The sequence below is a fragment of the Oxyura jamaicensis genome, chromosome 5 (genome assembly GCF_011077185.1).
Source record: "Oxyura jamaicensis isolate SHBP4307 breed ruddy duck chromosome 5, BPBGC_Ojam_1.0, whole genome shotgun sequence".
Classification (NCBI taxonomy): Eukaryota; Metazoa; Chordata; class Aves; order Anseriformes; family Anatidae; genus Oxyura; species Oxyura jamaicensis.
Window position 1 is genome coordinate 44,388,781 of NC_048897.1, and position 17,505 is coordinate 44,406,285.

Sequence of the window (17,505 nt, forward strand, 5' to 3'; positions counted from 1 at the left end):
TTTAAGCAAAGATGAACTGGTGATAGGCCATTATCTTGACCTGGTAATGTTCACTAGTGATATTCTTGGAGTCTAATTGCTTCCCAGTATTTACAGAACTCATCTTGAGAAGGAAAGCATTGATATCTCCATATTCTGAGTGGAAACAGAGAGGAACAATATGTTTACTGTTATTTTATTAAAATATATGACTGGAAAAATATGACTGGCGCGTGCAGTGAAATTGGAGTCATCTAACTCCAGTGTGTTAGCACCACAGCCACCACTAGTGCCATCCTTTCCTGTGTACCAAGGACTGAGAGGAGCTGCAGAATGTAGATGTTACCGTGAATATAGACGTTAGCTGTAGAGTAACGCTTGTGGAGAATACCACCAAATTTCCTGGGTGGCAGAAGTGTTTTAAGTTACAGCCAACTGTGCTTCACAGAATTTTTGCTAGTGTCAAAAGCTGGTAACAATTGAGTAGTTGATTGTTGCCAGAAGAGCATGAAGATAGCTAGTATTTAACAAAAATGCTTAAGCTTGGAAAAGTTTACTCGATTACTGTCCAGAGTTCTCCCTGCCCCTTCTTAATTTTAGAATATATAATAAAACATTGGAAGAAAATATTTTTTTCTTCTAGCTTATATTGAATTTGGTGAAAGATTTGCAATTTTTTGCACGTATTTTTTCACTTTTTTTCAAAAGCATATTAGGAAGAGTGATGAAGTTGTGATGTTGAATGGAAAGTTTGTCCCTTGTTTGACCTCTGGAGTGTAGGGTAAAGAACATGATTTTGACCCTCTCTCTTCCTCCTAGCTTTGAAGAGTGCCAAAAGTCTTAGCTGGCCAGCTGGGCCCACAGTCAACTGTCTTGTGAAGTACAGCACAGCTATTTGGTACTGTCTCTTAGTGTGTCTGTCTCAGACTCCATTGGTTAGTCCTTGTTAATGTTACCAAGTTTGTTTAGGTTGAAGTTCACCATCCTTTATTTCATTTGAAATGTTAATAGCTTTTTTCTTTCCCAATGCATTTTGAAAATGAATCTTTGTCCAGAATAGTTTTGATCTGATTTAATTACTTGATTTCTTGGTTTGTTAATAACATTTTTGTTCATCAACTAATATCTTTGTGATATCTTGACAATTTCTTTATTATATTTCTTCCAAGTTGTTATTTACTAGGAATGCTTGAGAATCAGGTATGCTCTTAATTTAGGAATAACGTCATACTGCTAAGGAGTTGTCTTCTGGAGTTGTTTTTTTTCCCCAGCCTTGACTTTCTCAACAAACTACTGCCTCTCTAGTTTGTCATATAATGGTTTGAAGCTCAGAGTTTACATTGTGTACTTGGCAACTGTGTTCTATTTTAGTTCCATAATTGGTTTTCCTTACGTAACTTACCTTTTAATGTCAATACAATAAATGGTATCAAAACATCATTTGCTCATCCTGCAAACTGTACCTCTGTTCAGATCACTTGAAATGTTTGAGCATTTATATTTTGGCTATCAGGAAAAAAATACAACTTTTATCCCATGTTTTTGCTTACTACTTTCTTGACTCTTTATAGAGCGTTAAAGAAGTTAAGAGGAGACTGTACTGCTAATTGTTTTAGAGTTGGAGACTTCTCATTGTCTGAAATGCTTCAATGTTAAACTGCACGTTCATTTCAGCACAGTTTCAGAGTTCTTGTAGAGGTTTGCAGAATTAAATCTGAATGTATTTTGTTGCTGTAACTGGGCGAAGGCTTGACTGATCGCATGAAATGCAGACCTTTAATGCAGGTTAAGCAAACATGGCTATTGATGGGACTGGCTCTTCAGAATGAATTCTGCCTTTCTTCAGGTGTGTTTTTGCAATATCAATATTTTTCTCTCAATTTGGTAGAAAGTAACTTTAGAAACTTGTAATGTTTTTTTCTCTGTGAAGTAAGATCTGAAGTAGATGCTAGGCTTAGTAAAAATCCAAGGTCTTGATAAAATTGCTTTCTGTGCTTTTGAAATGTCTGTTGGTGGCACATGTTAAAGGCAGGAGTAATTACTTTAAATGGTTTGTTGCAGATTGGATTTTTGATTTTCTGTAGCTAGATGCTGACAGTGACCCAATTAAAACTTGGTAGACTTGCTTTAAAAGATGTGCAAGATGCACAGACTTACTCTCCAGTCTTTCTGTAGAAAAAGTAATAAAATGTTCTGTTTTTATTTTACACACTGAATTATGAGAAGGCGCTGGTTTTGGAGGTATGGAAGCTTTCAAGAATTGGTAGTCAGTTAGTGGAGCTGATGTTCAAGAAAGCAATCTTGAACACCCTGTGCCAGACTGATAGAAAAGGGTTTTTAATCTCATATCCCTACTTCAACATATTGTGTGGCCAACACAGGTATTCTGTTGGAGATGACTCTTGGCTCTCCTCCAAAGCCTAAGCATTAATTAATGCACTTGGGGACTCATTAAATGCTCTTCATAATGATAGGCAATTGCTTAAAATCATTTGTAACACAAATGATTTACAACAGCCTCAGATTTCACTAAGCCTTAGTGCTAATTGATGAATTTTAGCTTCCTGTTTCTACGTTCCCAGGCTGGTAATCCAAGGAAGCTGATCTCCAGCAAAGCTTCAGAGAAAGAACTTTCATAATTTAGTATGTGTTCTGGTACCTTATTGATACCTTTAGTTACCACATCTTTGGAGGTAGATGACTTAAGGTATATGTGGCTAAGTAAAACCTGGGTCTAATATGTTGTAAAACTAGATTTTTTCTCTTTTGTCCTTTGCAACAGACTGGTAGGAAAGGAGCTATAATTGTGAAATGCTTGAGTGGCTAGTGACCAGATATTTGGGGATTACTTTACTTTGGGGTATTGCTTTTGGGATGACTGTTCATTTCATTAGAATTTCTTAATATCTTGGTACAATGTAAAAGCTGGACTATTTTGCAAACCTGGTTTTAGCAGTGATTGTAGGTGGCATCTTGCTGGATTCAGCAGTGTAAAGAGATGCAGGCATGACTCAGATTAAGTTCTAGTGTTTTAACTTCAGGATCTACAGAAGGGACCACATTTTGTTAACTATTTTAGCAGGGAGTTCTGATGTCTGAATTCTGATGTATTTTCTACTTAGCAATTTGAGAGCTAGGTCCAAGAAATGGGTCAGCTGATACTCATAGCTAGACTAGCATTCTCCTCTCCAAAGCCTAATGTACCAGAATGCAACAACAGGACCTGAATTTCAGTATGCGTAGTTACTTCATAACTTGTAAGTGAACAAGCAGTGTCATAAAATGCACTGACAATTACTGATTTCTTAACCCCAAACAACATTGTAGAATTATAATTTACTTACTCTTAAAACAAACTTAAGATGTATGTTATATGATGTAGCCCTTTGTATGATACATCGTGTGGCCTCTTAGGTTTCTCCCATCCCCTTCATTACTAGATAATATGAAGGATGCAAAGAGTGCTTTGGCCCAAAGTAAGAAAAACATTTAATGTTTCTATGTTAGCATATTATAAGGCTGACAGATTACTGGCCAGCACTGTAGATCTTCCTTCAAATCCTGAATGTTAACTTGAAGAATTCAGGGTTCAGAGCCAACCAATGAGGTGCTCTCCAACAGTCATACCTTCACCTTCAGAGAACAGCAACTCATTTCTTCTTACATGTGCAGGTTGATTAATAGTAGCTTTTTTGTTTGGACATCTCTGGACTTGTTAAATGTCATGGTACTGTTCTTGGTTGTGCCCATGAAGTGTCTGAGTTGTTAGATGTAGATCAAGATGCTAATGCTTGTCCGACTTGCACTGATTTCTCTAAACATGGATACTTTCTGGAAACAGGTTATTTCATTGCAGTAATGGAGCTATCTTTTGTCAATTTTGGAAAGTGCACTTGTTTTTTTTAATGCATTTCTTTAATGTTGAGACTAATACAAATTACATTAGTACTTTATACTTGTGCATGAGCTCAGAGCAGTGGGTTATTCAGGTTCTGTCCATTTCCCCAGCTAAGGAGGATGGCACTGCTAACTGATGCTATTGATACGAGAATTATCACTTCACAGATGTCACGTGCTATATGTAGTAAGGATGCTTTTTGAGAGGAGCTTAGGGTAGTTACTGCTGTGTACATATAAGATGGCCAATAGAGTTCATGTTCTTTCACAAACTGGTTAATAGAAGGAAAAGTTTGCTTTTTTTTCTATGCAGTAGTTTGTTGTTGGTCCATCACGCTCTTCTTTCTGCCTCTGCCTGAACCCAAACCCCCTCACAGCCTGACAGAAATGTTCGCTTACGCAGCTAGCCCTGCTTCAGTTTGTACTACATCCTTCTCCAGTGTTCGGCTGCGACATCAGAAGTCGATGTCCATGTCAGCCTCTGTGCACACGAAGATGATGTTGCCTCCAATAGACAATGGCGCAGATAACTTCAGGCCTATGTAAGAACCTGAAATCGTTGTGAAACTAACTTATACCCACTGCTTCTTAACTTTGTGCTGTGGAATTTTAGTCCTAGAGTGTTCTAGTATATATTGCCCACAAGATGTGTGTTTCCTCATTTCTAGTCTTGTTTACATTTGTCTTGTGGTGTGTTAGGCTGTCTGTGACATAATCCTGCAATAATGAACATTATTTTTTAGCGGTAGGAGTATTGGACATTCCCTATTGACAAAGTTTGTTGGGAGACTGTAATCTGTGTATTCTGAAGGACTTCACTACTTGGAACCGTTCGCATGTAGAGAATTTTCTGTAGGATATTTTCAAATTAGAAAGTTTTTCAAAGATGGATAGAATGTGGAGGGAGAGGTACTAAAGTTATCCATTGCTTCTCTTTCCTGGAAGGAGACTTTGCTCATCTATTCTTTTATCAGTCTTCACAATGAAACACTGTATGCCTAGTTTATCTGGTCTTTTCCAGGATACTTGTGTTGCATTTTTCTGCCTATGTAGGTTTCTGTTTCGACAGCCTTTTAATCCTAACTTACGAATTTTGATTCCATACAGTGCTGTAATAGTGTTGATATTTCCAACCCTGGCCTATAAAAAAGTGTCTGCTTATGCTTTACTGTAGAATTTAGTGTTTTGTGTTTCCTGCAAAACTGTTGTGCTTCCGTAAAGAAGTTCTAGCGTTGTCTTTTTGTTTTCTGCTCTAGCACTATTCCCGATCAAAGAACTCCTGTTGCTTCAACTCACAGCATAAGCAGTGCAACCACACCTGATCGTATTCGTTTCCCCAGAGGAACAGCTAGTCGGAGCACTTTCCACGGCCAGCTCAGAGAGCGTCGCACTGCTACCTACAACGGACCCCCGGCCTCCCCCAGTCTGTCCCATGAAGCGACGCCGCTCTCTCAGACTCGAACCAGGGGTTCCACTAATCTATTTAGCAAACTAACTTCGAAACTAACAAGAAGGTAAGTCATCTAGAGCAGTGATGGCTATCCAGGAATGCTTTCTTTTTCTCAGGTAGTAGAAATTACCAAGTAGTCCATTAGGTTGTTTTGTCCACATACCCTGGTCAACGGCTTAGCTATATATCTGCAACTTAAATGCACCTGCCTATGTTTTTTTCAGTTCTTTTTAGTTACAGAAAGCCATTTGGTTTTATACTGGTTGATTCAATTGCTAAAAACTGAGACAGCTTGGTCTGTGCTGATTATGCTGGGCTCATAATCCTCACGTCTGGGGTACAAATGTGGCAGAGCTGAAATACTGCAGCTCAGTTCAAAAGCTGCTCACTCTGTCCATATGGTCTTTCAGTAGAATGTATAAACTAGGATCCCAGTCTTGATGTTTAATGTGTTAGAAGCTCTGGCTGTTTCTCCCAGGCTGAGGTTATTGATGTTTCCTCATGGGCAGAAATAGCACAGGTGAAGGGATATGGGCAAGAGACAACAATTTCTTTCAGCAGCGGTACTAGCGCAGGTCATCTTAAAATAATGGCCGTACTACAGTTTCTATCTAGGCAGCAGTCTGGTCAGGCCTTGAAAGATTTAATCCTATTTTGACATTTAGTTCATGTGCAGATTCTGGTTTTGGTGCGAAGATATGTTGGGCTAGCCAAGGCTTGGCTTAAGCAGCTGCTTGTTCCTGACAGTTTTTATTTTAATTGGCTTCTTGGTTTCAAATCTGTATGATTTCATTAGTTCCCACAAGCAGTAAAATAGAGACCACAAGGGGGGAAAAAACACCTATTTTCCTTACATTTTTATAACCTGCAGGTTCATATATCACATGCTTGAGACCACTCAGATATTCACAACTTGCTTTTGCAGATGTTTCTTTATCTTTGTTTTAAGATAATCTCCATACTTCTGTACCCTCCTCATCATGTGAAACTTTTTGAAATACATCATTCTGATCCTGGTATGCTTGCATTTATTTTAGGCTTATCATATTGGCATCAAGCCATTTCCCTCCTGTACATTCTGTGACTGTACATTGCCTCCCCCCCAGCATCCTCTTCCTGGTCTCCCATTTCTACAAAATAATATTAAGCCAAACTCCAGATTTTCACAACTGGCTGATTTCAATTTAGGGAATTAATTTATTTAAAAAATACAAAAAAAAAAAAAAGGCAAGGAGAAGTTTGAGTTCTGTGAAAAAATAAAACAGGACAGCCTAGCCTTTTGGTAAATGTTTTATGCTACTCAGCATTCTCAGCAAGTGCTTCTCTGGGAAATAATGCACTGTAGGAAGTCACTTTTTTTTTTTCTCTTTAGAGATAAAAGATGAAATTCATTTTTTTCCATAAAGCCTTATGCTTTTTGTCAAGTGAAGTCTTAATCAGATGCATCCTTTTGGCACGTCTTCCCCTCTATACTTTTGTTTGTAATACCCTTACTTAATTTTCCATCTGACATTCCAAATGTGGACACTCAAACTGTGAACATGCAAGCTTTTTACTTGTGCTGCTGGAACATAGTATTTATCATTCAGTGTGACGCACTTGCTTAGACAGCAGTCAAACTTCTATCATTACCTCTGATTTTCAACTTCGGCAGTGCAGTGTGGTTTGCTTTAAAAAGTTTTTCCCCCAGTGCTTTTGCAATAGTTTAAATTCCATCTGGACTTGATTAAATAACATGCAATTATAACACAATAGCATGGTTAAGTTTGCATTTGGAGGACCTCTTGCAGTTGGTGCTCCGTTATAGTAGGTACAATGTACTTGGGAAATGGACAGTCCCAGCGAAGTATACACAGTTGCATTTCTTCTCTTAAATTAAAAACAAATAATAATAATAAAAAACAAAACAAACATTATTTGATTCTAGTTTCCTCTGTGGGTAATCAGAATCATTTTGCTTATTAACTACATATGTTCTGCTGTAGGCAACAGTTACAGCTTCTCTCACTAAATTAGCTAAGTATTTAAGGCAGTTTTTAGCACAACGTGGATGACAGTGTTAGGAAGGAAGGAAGAAATCTAACTTTGAAGGTACTCAAGGTCTAATAATAGTTGGAGTTACTGATTTTACTTCTATATGAATTATGTGAGGAAAATCCAAACAAGTTTTTCTGTGACTTTGTACATTTTCAGTTTTAAGGTATTTTGAAACCAGTACGTATGCTAACATACGTACTGGTGATGTATTTCCTAGAAAAAAATAAATTTGGAAGTATTCATGCTTAAAAAAAAAAAAAAAAAAAGTTCAAAGTCTTCAGACCGTAAATCGTGTGCCTAATTTTGGAATGTATTGAAGTGTAATTTCAGTGTGCGTTTAAATGAGGTCTTTTTGCATGCTTCACTCTAAATGGATTTTTCAATTTATTTTGTACAAAACTTTTTGTTAATTATTATTTTGGCTTAATTTCTTTTAGAAACATGTCATTCAGGTTTATCAAAAGGTAGGATTTATTTATATTTAAAAAAAGCGGCTCCTGCAATTAACAACAGATTTGGCTTTGTAGCCTTGGTTTTCTGAAAACTAAACTTCCTGCTGAGAACTAAATACTTTCTTTCTTGAGAGGAAAGCATAGAATACATCCATTAACTCATGATGATTTCTAAGAATCTGTGGCACCTGTATAACAAGATGCTAAGCATGCCTTGTGAATTCTTCTTTCTTTGATAGAGTTGATAGTACCAAAGTAATTCTGTTCTTTGTACTAATACACTTAGCATGCTTGTTTGAAAAATGAGGTGTTTGATAACAATGATAAAAATATATATTAAAAAAAAACACAATGTTACAAGCAAATAAAGGTAAGTAATGCTAAACCTACATTCTCTGTTTTATGGTATTAAAAAAAAGTCATTGTGAAGCATTGTCTGTAGTTGATACAGTAGAAAGCAAACTGAACATGGCTGTGAATCTAACAAAAAAACATGGCTGTGAATTGTTTTATATGGAAGATTGAAGATCAAATAATTAAAATGGGATGCATTTGCTGAAGTGAATTGCAGCTGAACTGCAAGTAGAGCACTTCAGTTACAAGCAAAGTATAATGTTTATACTAATGTATTAACAAAAGGAAAAAGCTGAGAAGTGTAATGCGCGTTTCAAGCCCAAAGGATTGAATTTAGCCTTACAATTTGGGAGTCCTATACGTTTTTAATCCATTATGAGGCATTAAAGTTGGTTATGCAATTGTGGTTGCATGTAGATTTTCCAGTAGAATCTTCATGATGTATCAGCAATATTCAGTTATGTTGAATCATTCCTTGCAGATCCTTAAAGGATGATGCTTCCAATTTCCAACTATCGATCAAAAATAAGTAGGCAGTGCCAAAAAAAGTAATCTCTTTTAACTTTCAAACTGTAAGGCTTTGTACTACTAATTTTAAATTAGTCAGGCCATTTGAAGGAAGTATTTAGTATTAGGGAGACCTGAGATACGTTAATAGCTGCTTAAATTCGGGTTTATTCTGTTCATAGTCTGAAGGAACTCCCCCGGCTAAACAAGTAAATCTAATTCCACTTGAATAATTATCAGGGCACTTCCAAACATGACAATGTTTAGAACTGATGTTGGTTGGGTTGGCTGGCATTGTCACAGCTAGCTTGAGAAAGGAACATGCATGAACTGACAGTTAAGGAAAGATCCAACACAGTATAGAGATGAAACTGAGCAGAGGCAGTAGTTCTAACCCATCACGCATAAAGAGCTACAGGGCACTTGGTAAAAGGGAGCTTTTGTCTCTGTAGTTGCATTCATTTTAAAACAAAGTATTGTGATCTGTGTAACCGCCGCAACTGGATGCGTGTAAGTTTGTCATTCTGTTGCTCTGAAGAAAAATGAAAAATGCTAAGATGTTCAGATTTAAACTGGAACGCTACTCTTCAACTTTGAGATTTAAAGAAGAGCAGTAACTTCTAATTATTAAAAAATATATATATCTTTAGTTGGCCAGGAATTTTAGACTATAGTGGAAATACGTTCAGTGGACGCTGCAGCAGCTGTCTTTTGAATAAGAGATTTGCAGAGTCTCATACCACCTACACAGAACCAGACTGTGCTTTTAAAATTCTGTTTTACATGTGCATTTTATCCCACTGCACCTGATGCTGCATGTAGGTACAAAATTAAATTGAAAATGTTATTTGTTAGCGGTTTTTTCCTATTTCATATGCTATGAATCTTACCTAAACTCACTGTCTTTGATACTGCAAGAACTATTGTAACCCACACGTGTACAGTACTGCAGCATCATTCCTGAGGAACTGAACAGAAGTAACTATATAGTCATTCCTTTTTAAACAACTTAGTTCTACTAGTGTACCTGGTAAACAGAGCTGCTATATACATATCCGTGTGTATATATGTGTGTGTATATACATACGTGTATATATTTGTACACATGTGTATATATGTATGTGTATATCTACATATATAAAATCTTGTGCTGTGCACTGTGCTTGCCAACACGCATATTGTGGAAAGCTAACTTTCTTCTGACAGCAAAAAATCACTTTCTGTTCTAGATTTTACTGGTTTTGTCTATTTCCGTAAATTAATGTGATTTTAATCTTGCCCTCTTTGCTGTTTTTCTGTATCATTTTAGACAGTTCTCTTTTATGTTTACTTGTATTTTTAACAAAGATCATACAAAGATGTAAAGAACAGAAAACACGGTATAACTCAGGACAGATATATGGAAACATTCTTATTTTTGAAAGCCTTTCAGAAACTCTATAGCAAAAAAATAAAAAATTAAATTAAGGAATGTTATAGTCATTGCCTGACAAATGAGAACATAACTTTTCTATATATTTGTTCCATTCTCAAGGCAAAGGAGCATCTTAGTCCATAAAATTAATTTATGTAACAATACAAGCAAAACCAGAAAATTTAGAACGTAACACAGCAACTTGTGGTTTCTACAGACGTGACAATTGTGTTAGCAGCGAGGAGCCCTAAGGGCTGCATCTGAGCTGCAGACCCACCAAAACAATACTGGCAGCACAGGAAGTTAATGTTCCCAAGGCATGAGTGCTGTACTGTAACCATTTCCTTCCTGAAGGAAGGAGCATCTACAGAGACAGGTACCACTCTCTGGCTTGGTGTTTCATATGTGAAAGTGAGTGTCACCGAGTACAAGTTCCTGGTGCTAAGTGAGTGGAACACTGATGCACGGAAAAACTTAATAAAGTAAGATTTTTCAGAAAGTTTCCCATGAAGTAGTGTTATTTAAAGGTGGCATGATCAGTTGGAAATGCTCTTTCTTTAATTCCGACTACAGTGTTTCAGAACCTGAACCATTCAGCCTAAAAAGGTTTGAGAAAATAACTTCCTCAAACTTTACTGGACAGTTTCCAGTAACAGTAAGGCTATTCATCATTGGGAATTCTGGTTATCATCCCATTTTGTACAAGCTTTGGCAAGTTTAAAATCAAAACAAATTGAAGTAAAATGATCTGTAAATGCTTGCAGCTCTTAAGGACAGTTGCCTTCCACTTTGCAGGAACACAACGTCTCTTTAAAGTTCAAGTACTCTTAATTTCTCTGTTGAGCAGTGTCTTCACACTTGTTTGCTTTCCCTAGTAAAAAGAGCCTCTCTTTCCAGCATCTGGAGGTGTGGATTTGTCCAGTTGGTACAAGTAATAGTTCCCTCCCTGCCAACCTTCTCCTAATTCAGTCTTACAAAATTGTAAAAGATGAGTTTGTGGATTGTACTCGCAGACCTAATCAATTTTTTAGTACGTTCTCTGGTATGCACCATAGTAGAGTAGCACACAGTCTTAATATGCACACGTAAATGATCTTCAGTGCTATTGATGTTTTAAACTCTTAACAGGGATTTCAGTAATCAAATAGAAGTATTGGTCGCTGTCAACTAATAGGGATGTTGGGAGGACTGCAGCCTTAGAGTCGCTCATCCTCCTGTGTTACCGCGGGGAACAACTGGAAGTTTCCCCCTTTAAGAAGGTTGAATTTTAACACTTGAATATAAAAATATGATAAAAATGACTGCCAGCAAAGCACATTTTGAAGTGCTAGATTTATCTGAAGACTTGTCAGTTGTTTTCTTCTCACCATCTTCCTTATGTATCCCTTTTGCTTGTTACAGCTTTTTGTCACTGGAAAACGTTTCCAGCAGAGATCTTACCCTGTGCTGTGCAGTACCTCACAGAATAGGGTTCTGGCTGGATGTTCTGGTGATGAACAACACGATGAGTGCCTTAGCATTTTTTTTACCTATATTTATATTGCAGTATGGATTTTGAACTCCATCTCCTGCACAGCAAGTGCTGTCACTGCGTTCTGTGGTGCACTCTTGCAGTGTCTGTTCCATTGCAACAAGACTGTACAGAGCAAGAGCACTTGTTCCACTGATCTTAAAGGCCTGTTTCCTCACCACAACCCCTTAAAAGGAAGAAAATGAGAACACTAAACCTTGTAACACCTCACACAACCTAATATAAATATCATGTGCATCAAAAAATAAGCTTGCTATCCTACATTCTTGTCCCGAGACACCTGATAGCCAAAGTGTTTTAATATATCTACTTTACTGGGTGAAGCCTTGTACTAACTTGGAGTGGCATTGATAAGAGTTCTATAAAGACGGCTTCCCTACAAGCAGAATTAACACTGAGATGTAGAGACATGGTACTGCAATAATAGGAACGTAGAGGAAGATGATGATTTTCCCCGTAATTCTCCTTGATACTGGGTAGTGGTATGTTAGTGATCAGCAACGTAGCTTTAAGCAGCACAAAAAGAAAGCTTAGGCTTTCTTTTGGATGTAGAAGATGCATCAGCGTGGGAATTAATAGCTATCACAGCATGAGAAATCTCAGATTTACCTCTAAGCTTCTGTTAAAATGTATATGCATGTTCTTTTTTTTTTTTTAATGGTTTGGTATTGTTTAAACATCTAATAGTTTGGTATTTGGTGTGTGTGCAAGCACCATGATTTTTTAAATAAATAGATTAATGATTAGGAGATACTTATCATTTAGCGGGTATTTATTAAATGGTAAAGTCATTTTAATATATTGTAATTTTAGTTTAATGTTTTATACTTTTAGGTATTCAGATTTATTTGATGAGTACTACCACATAAAGCATACAATGTGAAAAGTAGCTAAGAGTCTTTAAAAAACTGTAGTTAATAGGCTTTGTTTCACTTTGGCAAGATGCTATATTCTGAATTTGTTCTAATCTAGTAAGTTCATTACATCTTTATTGCTTTGTATTTTAACACAATTTTGATATGATTACAGTGTCTTTGAGCAACTATTCAGATATTGTATATTGTAGTGTAAGATTTGTCTTCTCTTTCCCACTTCCTTTTGCTTCTGCATTCTTTTCAATGAGGCTCCCGACTGAATATGAGAGGAACGGGAGATTTGAGGGCTCAAGGTGAGGGTAAAATTTTTGTTTAAAATGTTACTTAGGTGAGTTTGAACCTTCTTCCCCTTGATTATGTGGCACAGTGGCTTCAGGCAGCAGCTTTTGTTTTGTTTTGTTTAAGGCTTTGAAACTAAACAAAGAAGCATTTTTGTCTGCGGAACAGCTATTAAAGCATTGACTGGCTTGTTTCTAAACTTTCATCTTTCATGTTGCCTTTTCCCTTGTGTGTTTTTGCATTTTAGTATTTATGATTTGCTGTTGTCTTGTAGATCTGTAGGTAAATTGTGTCTAGTGAGACTGCAGATGTGTGGGATAACCACTGAAGGACATTAAAATGTATTTTTCATCTCCAAAATCACAAATGTCTAAGCTGTTTTCATATTAAACTCTTCCTCAAACCTTCATATCAAAAAAAATACTAGAAATCAACAGATTTGTGTTCATTTTGCCAACTGTTTTCAAGTAGAAAAAGCTTTCTGAAATAAAATGAGCATTGGATAAAAGTTGGTGTTCCTCCCCCTATCCGTTTGCCAGTTCTTGCAGCTTTATTAAATTAAAACCTTAAAAAAAAATACTCTTTAATTTGTTTGCTGATGTTTGTAACATCTGGCAAACCACATAGCTGGATTTGACAGATAATCCTATGATTCTCATAGTTACTGGAAGTCTTTCTAATAGAATGTAAAATTATGAAATGTGTTATCTTTGTGATAGATTTATTTTGTTTTGACTTTGCTATTGCTTTTTATGTAACTTTTTCATAGTTGTCTGCTTAATGCTGGGAGAAGGAAGGGATCATGTAACCAAAAATTCATTGCCAAATACTTTAAGGAAGAGCTTGACTTAATAATTGTGAACTGAACTTTGAAATTCAACATGAGGCCTAAACTTCATGGTTTAGGGTCAATTAGGTTATGTGTTTTCAGAAAATATTAAAGCATCATTGTAAATATATTAAAATCTCTTGCCCTGGGAACAAGTAAATTTGAAGAGATGACTGACAGCATGTAGACATTCCTAAAGTAAATCTGTCATTTTTTTACCCTAAGGGTCCAAATGTAGCTCCTTACTCTTTAGCTGCATGACCACTGATTTTAATGAAAGTTAAATCATTATGAACTAGAAATTTCTGGAACGTTTCTTTTTCATTGGCCTGAATAACCTTATTTCTCCTTACCAAGGGAAAAGCTTCAAAAAAATAATAATAATAATAAAAAAAAAATGTAGACTTGGGAAATGCAGCCTCAGTATTTTGTGCTTTCTTAAAACTGTCGCCATAATAGGAACCCTTTTACCTAGGTTCTTTGCTAACAATGTCAAGATGTTTAATAGTGACTTCCAGCTTTCCCTCCTGCATTTAAACTCCAAGGTGCTTAGCTGCATAGCTTCTAGCACTGAAAGACTTTGTCACTTTAATACCAATAACTGATGTAGGTAAACAAATCAGTGACCAACTTAAAGACAGAGTATTTCCACCCTGTTGAAAGTAACCCCAACATCCTACAATACAGTGGTTCTTCAGTGAACCTCACAAACTCCTGTCTGTGAAAACAGTGATTTCAGAGTGAAACCCATCTAGCCCAGAACTGGGCAGCAAGTGTTGGGCCTGGGTCCACAGGCGGGTGACCCAGCGCAGGGCCCCAAGCTCCATTTTCCTTCCTGCTGGTTGCCTCTGCTGAGGCACGCTATGGCCCTTCCAGTCCTTGGTCCCCAACCTCCTGCACAGGAGGAGATGTTGAGAAGAAGTTTGTCGCCGTTGTATTTGTGTGGGTACTTCCCATGGCCCAGCACTCCTGTGAGGCAGGCTGGGCGCCATTTCATCACAGTATTTTGTCACACGTTGCCAAGCAGCTGTTTGATGTTCCAGAAACTTCTAGCACCAAGCAGATGCTGGGTGCCCCAGGCCACATGGCCCAAGAATAGGGCTTTGAGCAGCACCCAACATAAAACTGAATCATAGCTGATGTGTGTAGTTTTACCACAGTAAGGTAACTGCCCTCATGCCCCCGACTCCAATGGCTTCCAGTTGTTTCACAAGTCAAACCTTACCTTTGTTTCAGCCCCAAACGCTAATAATGCTTTATCTTGTGTTTGTGTAGCTGTGAGGAACACGGGGCGCTGCTCACACCAGGGCCCCTAGACACTGCTTTTGTACAAGTAGTATGTGTTGAGTGTGAATTTGCTTCACTAACACGAAACTCGGAGGAAGTCTCTTGCCCTGCTAATTAATAAATTGCTGTCTTTCAGCCGCAATGTAGCTGTGGATCAGAAGGATGAAAACAAGGAAGCCAAGCCTCGCTCGCTGCGTTTTACGTGGAGCATGAAAACCACCAGCTCCATGGATCCCAATGACATGATGAGGGAAATCCGAAAGGTCCTGGATGCCAATAATTGTGACTATGAACAAAGAGAGCGTTTCTTGCTTTTCTGCGTCCATGGAGATGGGCATGCGGAAAACCTTGTACAGTGGGAGATGGAGGTGTGTAAACTGCCAAGACTGTCCCTGAATGGAGTTCGCTTTAAGCGGATATCGGGAACATCCATAGCATTTAAAAACATTGCTTCCAAAATTGCCAATGAGTTAAAGCTGTAACAAGAAAAATAGTTAAGTTGTAAATTAGTTAGCAAGTGTTTTTGAGAATTCCAATGGAAATGTATAGAATAACATTTAGGCAATAACTTCTGCATCCTTCTGAATAGTGATATTAAAAAAAAAGCTGCTGAGCTGGGAGGGAGAGTTGGACTTTTTTATAAGTGCACTACAGCATTAAAGTTGCCTACTATGTAAAATATTACCCCTTCTGCTTTATTTCCATTGCTCCTAAGTCTTTTGACAACAAATTGAAACACAGAATATATTCATTTAAATATGCCTCCTGTTTGTGTGGACGTGTGAATGTACAGTATGTGTGTATAATATATAAAGTATTATATGTAAACAATTCATTTACAACATCGAGCTGTACCAGTACCTCTTTTTGGGCTAATTTTGGTGCTAAAAATTGAAATGGCCAAGGAGGAAACACTTGAGTTAATATTTAAAATAACTGAAGAGATAACTAGTAAACGCAGGTTTACAGTTCACTGCTGTGTTAAGGAAGAAAAAAAAGTGTGTGAAGGGTTTGGATTTACGGTTGTGAACATTATTAGTCCTGTTTTCTAAGTAGAGCTCATGAGATTATTAAAAGTTCACTTTTACTGAGTAAGTCTTGCATTATATTTTGCCCACCTATTTATTATTTAAGTCTGAATCAAAATTTTAAAATGTAGTTGATTTGTGCATTAAAATTTGGGTAAATGCTTCCATTCTTCTGCTTCTGCTAAACTACTAAAATTGTATCTTTGTCCTTTTGGTCTATGAGTATTGATTGCAGCTAAGAGCATTTCTCCATTGCTCCAGAGTTCCTCTACAGAACAATGCAGTACGCTAAACATTGACTAGTGACTTTTTCTTTCAGACCAAGTTCTCCATGTTAGACTAGGTCAGGCTGATACAAAGCACAAAAAGACTCTCAAACAGCAACCATGTTTTGATGCAAGTCACCACATCCAAGTCAGTGTCGTTCTGAGGTATTGCTGCAGGTGTGGCAGTCCTTTGCTTTCTGGGTGTCTGCAGTACTGAAACCCAAAAGTGGGAATCTAATTTTTCTACTGATCTCCTCCGTTGTAACATCCAGCGTACTAAACTACAGCCATAGGCAGCAGCAGTTGAAACTTTTCCTTGCAGCTCTCTTCCAGCGTGCTTCCACTTGGCTCTGGTTGTGTTGCTTTTGATGGCTTTATGCCAGCTGTGTCTCTAGATTCTGCTGAGGAGTCCATTGTCACTTTTGTGACATACAGTGTGGAAACCTACCCCGATGAACTCTGATGGCCAACTAGCTTTCCATAGGACACGAAGCTGCTATCGGATGGTCCCCACTTCTTAACCGTCACTGTGGTGAGCTGGATTTGATTTTTGCAGACTAGAATCAAGAGATTTCTTCAGGCTTTGTTTCCTAGTGATACTCAATTTATTTCATGAAGGACTTCTGTAGATAATATCCCGCATTATCTACTTGACTTTTTGTATTGATGTTTTATGGCTATATTTCATTGAGGCACTTGAGCATGTACTTCACATGTGCTTTAAACTGGAGCCGAAATTTGCATTTTAAATTTGCAGTGAGCTAATAGTTATTCATAGTACACAGTTCAGATTTGACACGAGGTGAAAATGCAAACCCCTTAATATTTTGCAAGTTAGTTCTTGTGACCTGTAGTCTGTGAAGGCAGCAGACTTCCCCTCTCTTTCCCTAAGCATTGATATTGATTATGCTAGTTAAAAGGGTAATCATAGTTGTTAAATGTAGTAAATATTCCTGAATTTGCATTTTATTCTCTGTATATTCTGTATCCTGCCATGGCTTTTAGAACTCCAGGTGTTCAGTTGGAGTTCAGTTGGCTTTCAGTGCTCTGCCCGTGCCTGTGCTGCTCGGTATGGTTTTTGCCATGAAAACTCCATTTTGTAATAGCAATAAGACATTTCAGGGCAGTCATTGTACTTTCTCAGGTGAAGAGTCACCTATCGTTTCACTTACTACATTTTACACACTCCTCCAAATGTATTTTTTTCACCTGGCAGTGCACTTTGTTGTCTGAACTGAAAAAGTATTCTGATAAATGATGTAAATCTGTATTTGATGGAAGTTCCAAAAGGTTTCATATTAAATGTTTTCTGAAATACTC

At 37.4% G+C, this 17,505-nt stretch overlaps 1 protein-coding gene across 15 annotated transcripts in view; it reads left to right on the plus strand.

Moving 5' to 3' along the window:
- Window positions 1-17,505, plus strand: part of MARK3 (microtubule affinity regulating kinase 3) — a 63,744-nt gene extending 46,239 nt beyond the window's left edge. For 4 of the 15 annotated variants that reach the window (XM_035327893.1, XM_035327895.1, XM_035327899.1 and 1 more), the window contains 5 exons: window positions 4,254-4,418; window positions 5,133-5,390; window positions 7,801-7,827; window positions 12,745-12,789; window positions 15,028-17,505. In XM_035327893.1, the coding sequence (XP_035183784.1) occupies window positions 4,254-4,418; window positions 5,133-5,390; window positions 7,801-7,827; window positions 12,745-12,789; window positions 15,028-15,373 (841 nt within the window). In that variant the 3' untranslated portion in view covers window positions 15,374-17,505. The remainder of the gene's footprint in view (window positions 1-4,253; window positions 4,419-5,132; window positions 5,391-7,800; window positions 7,828-12,744; window positions 12,790-15,027) is intronic. The other 11 variants (XM_035327897.1, XM_035327901.1, XM_035327894.1 and 8 more) reach the window with 8 other exon arrangements.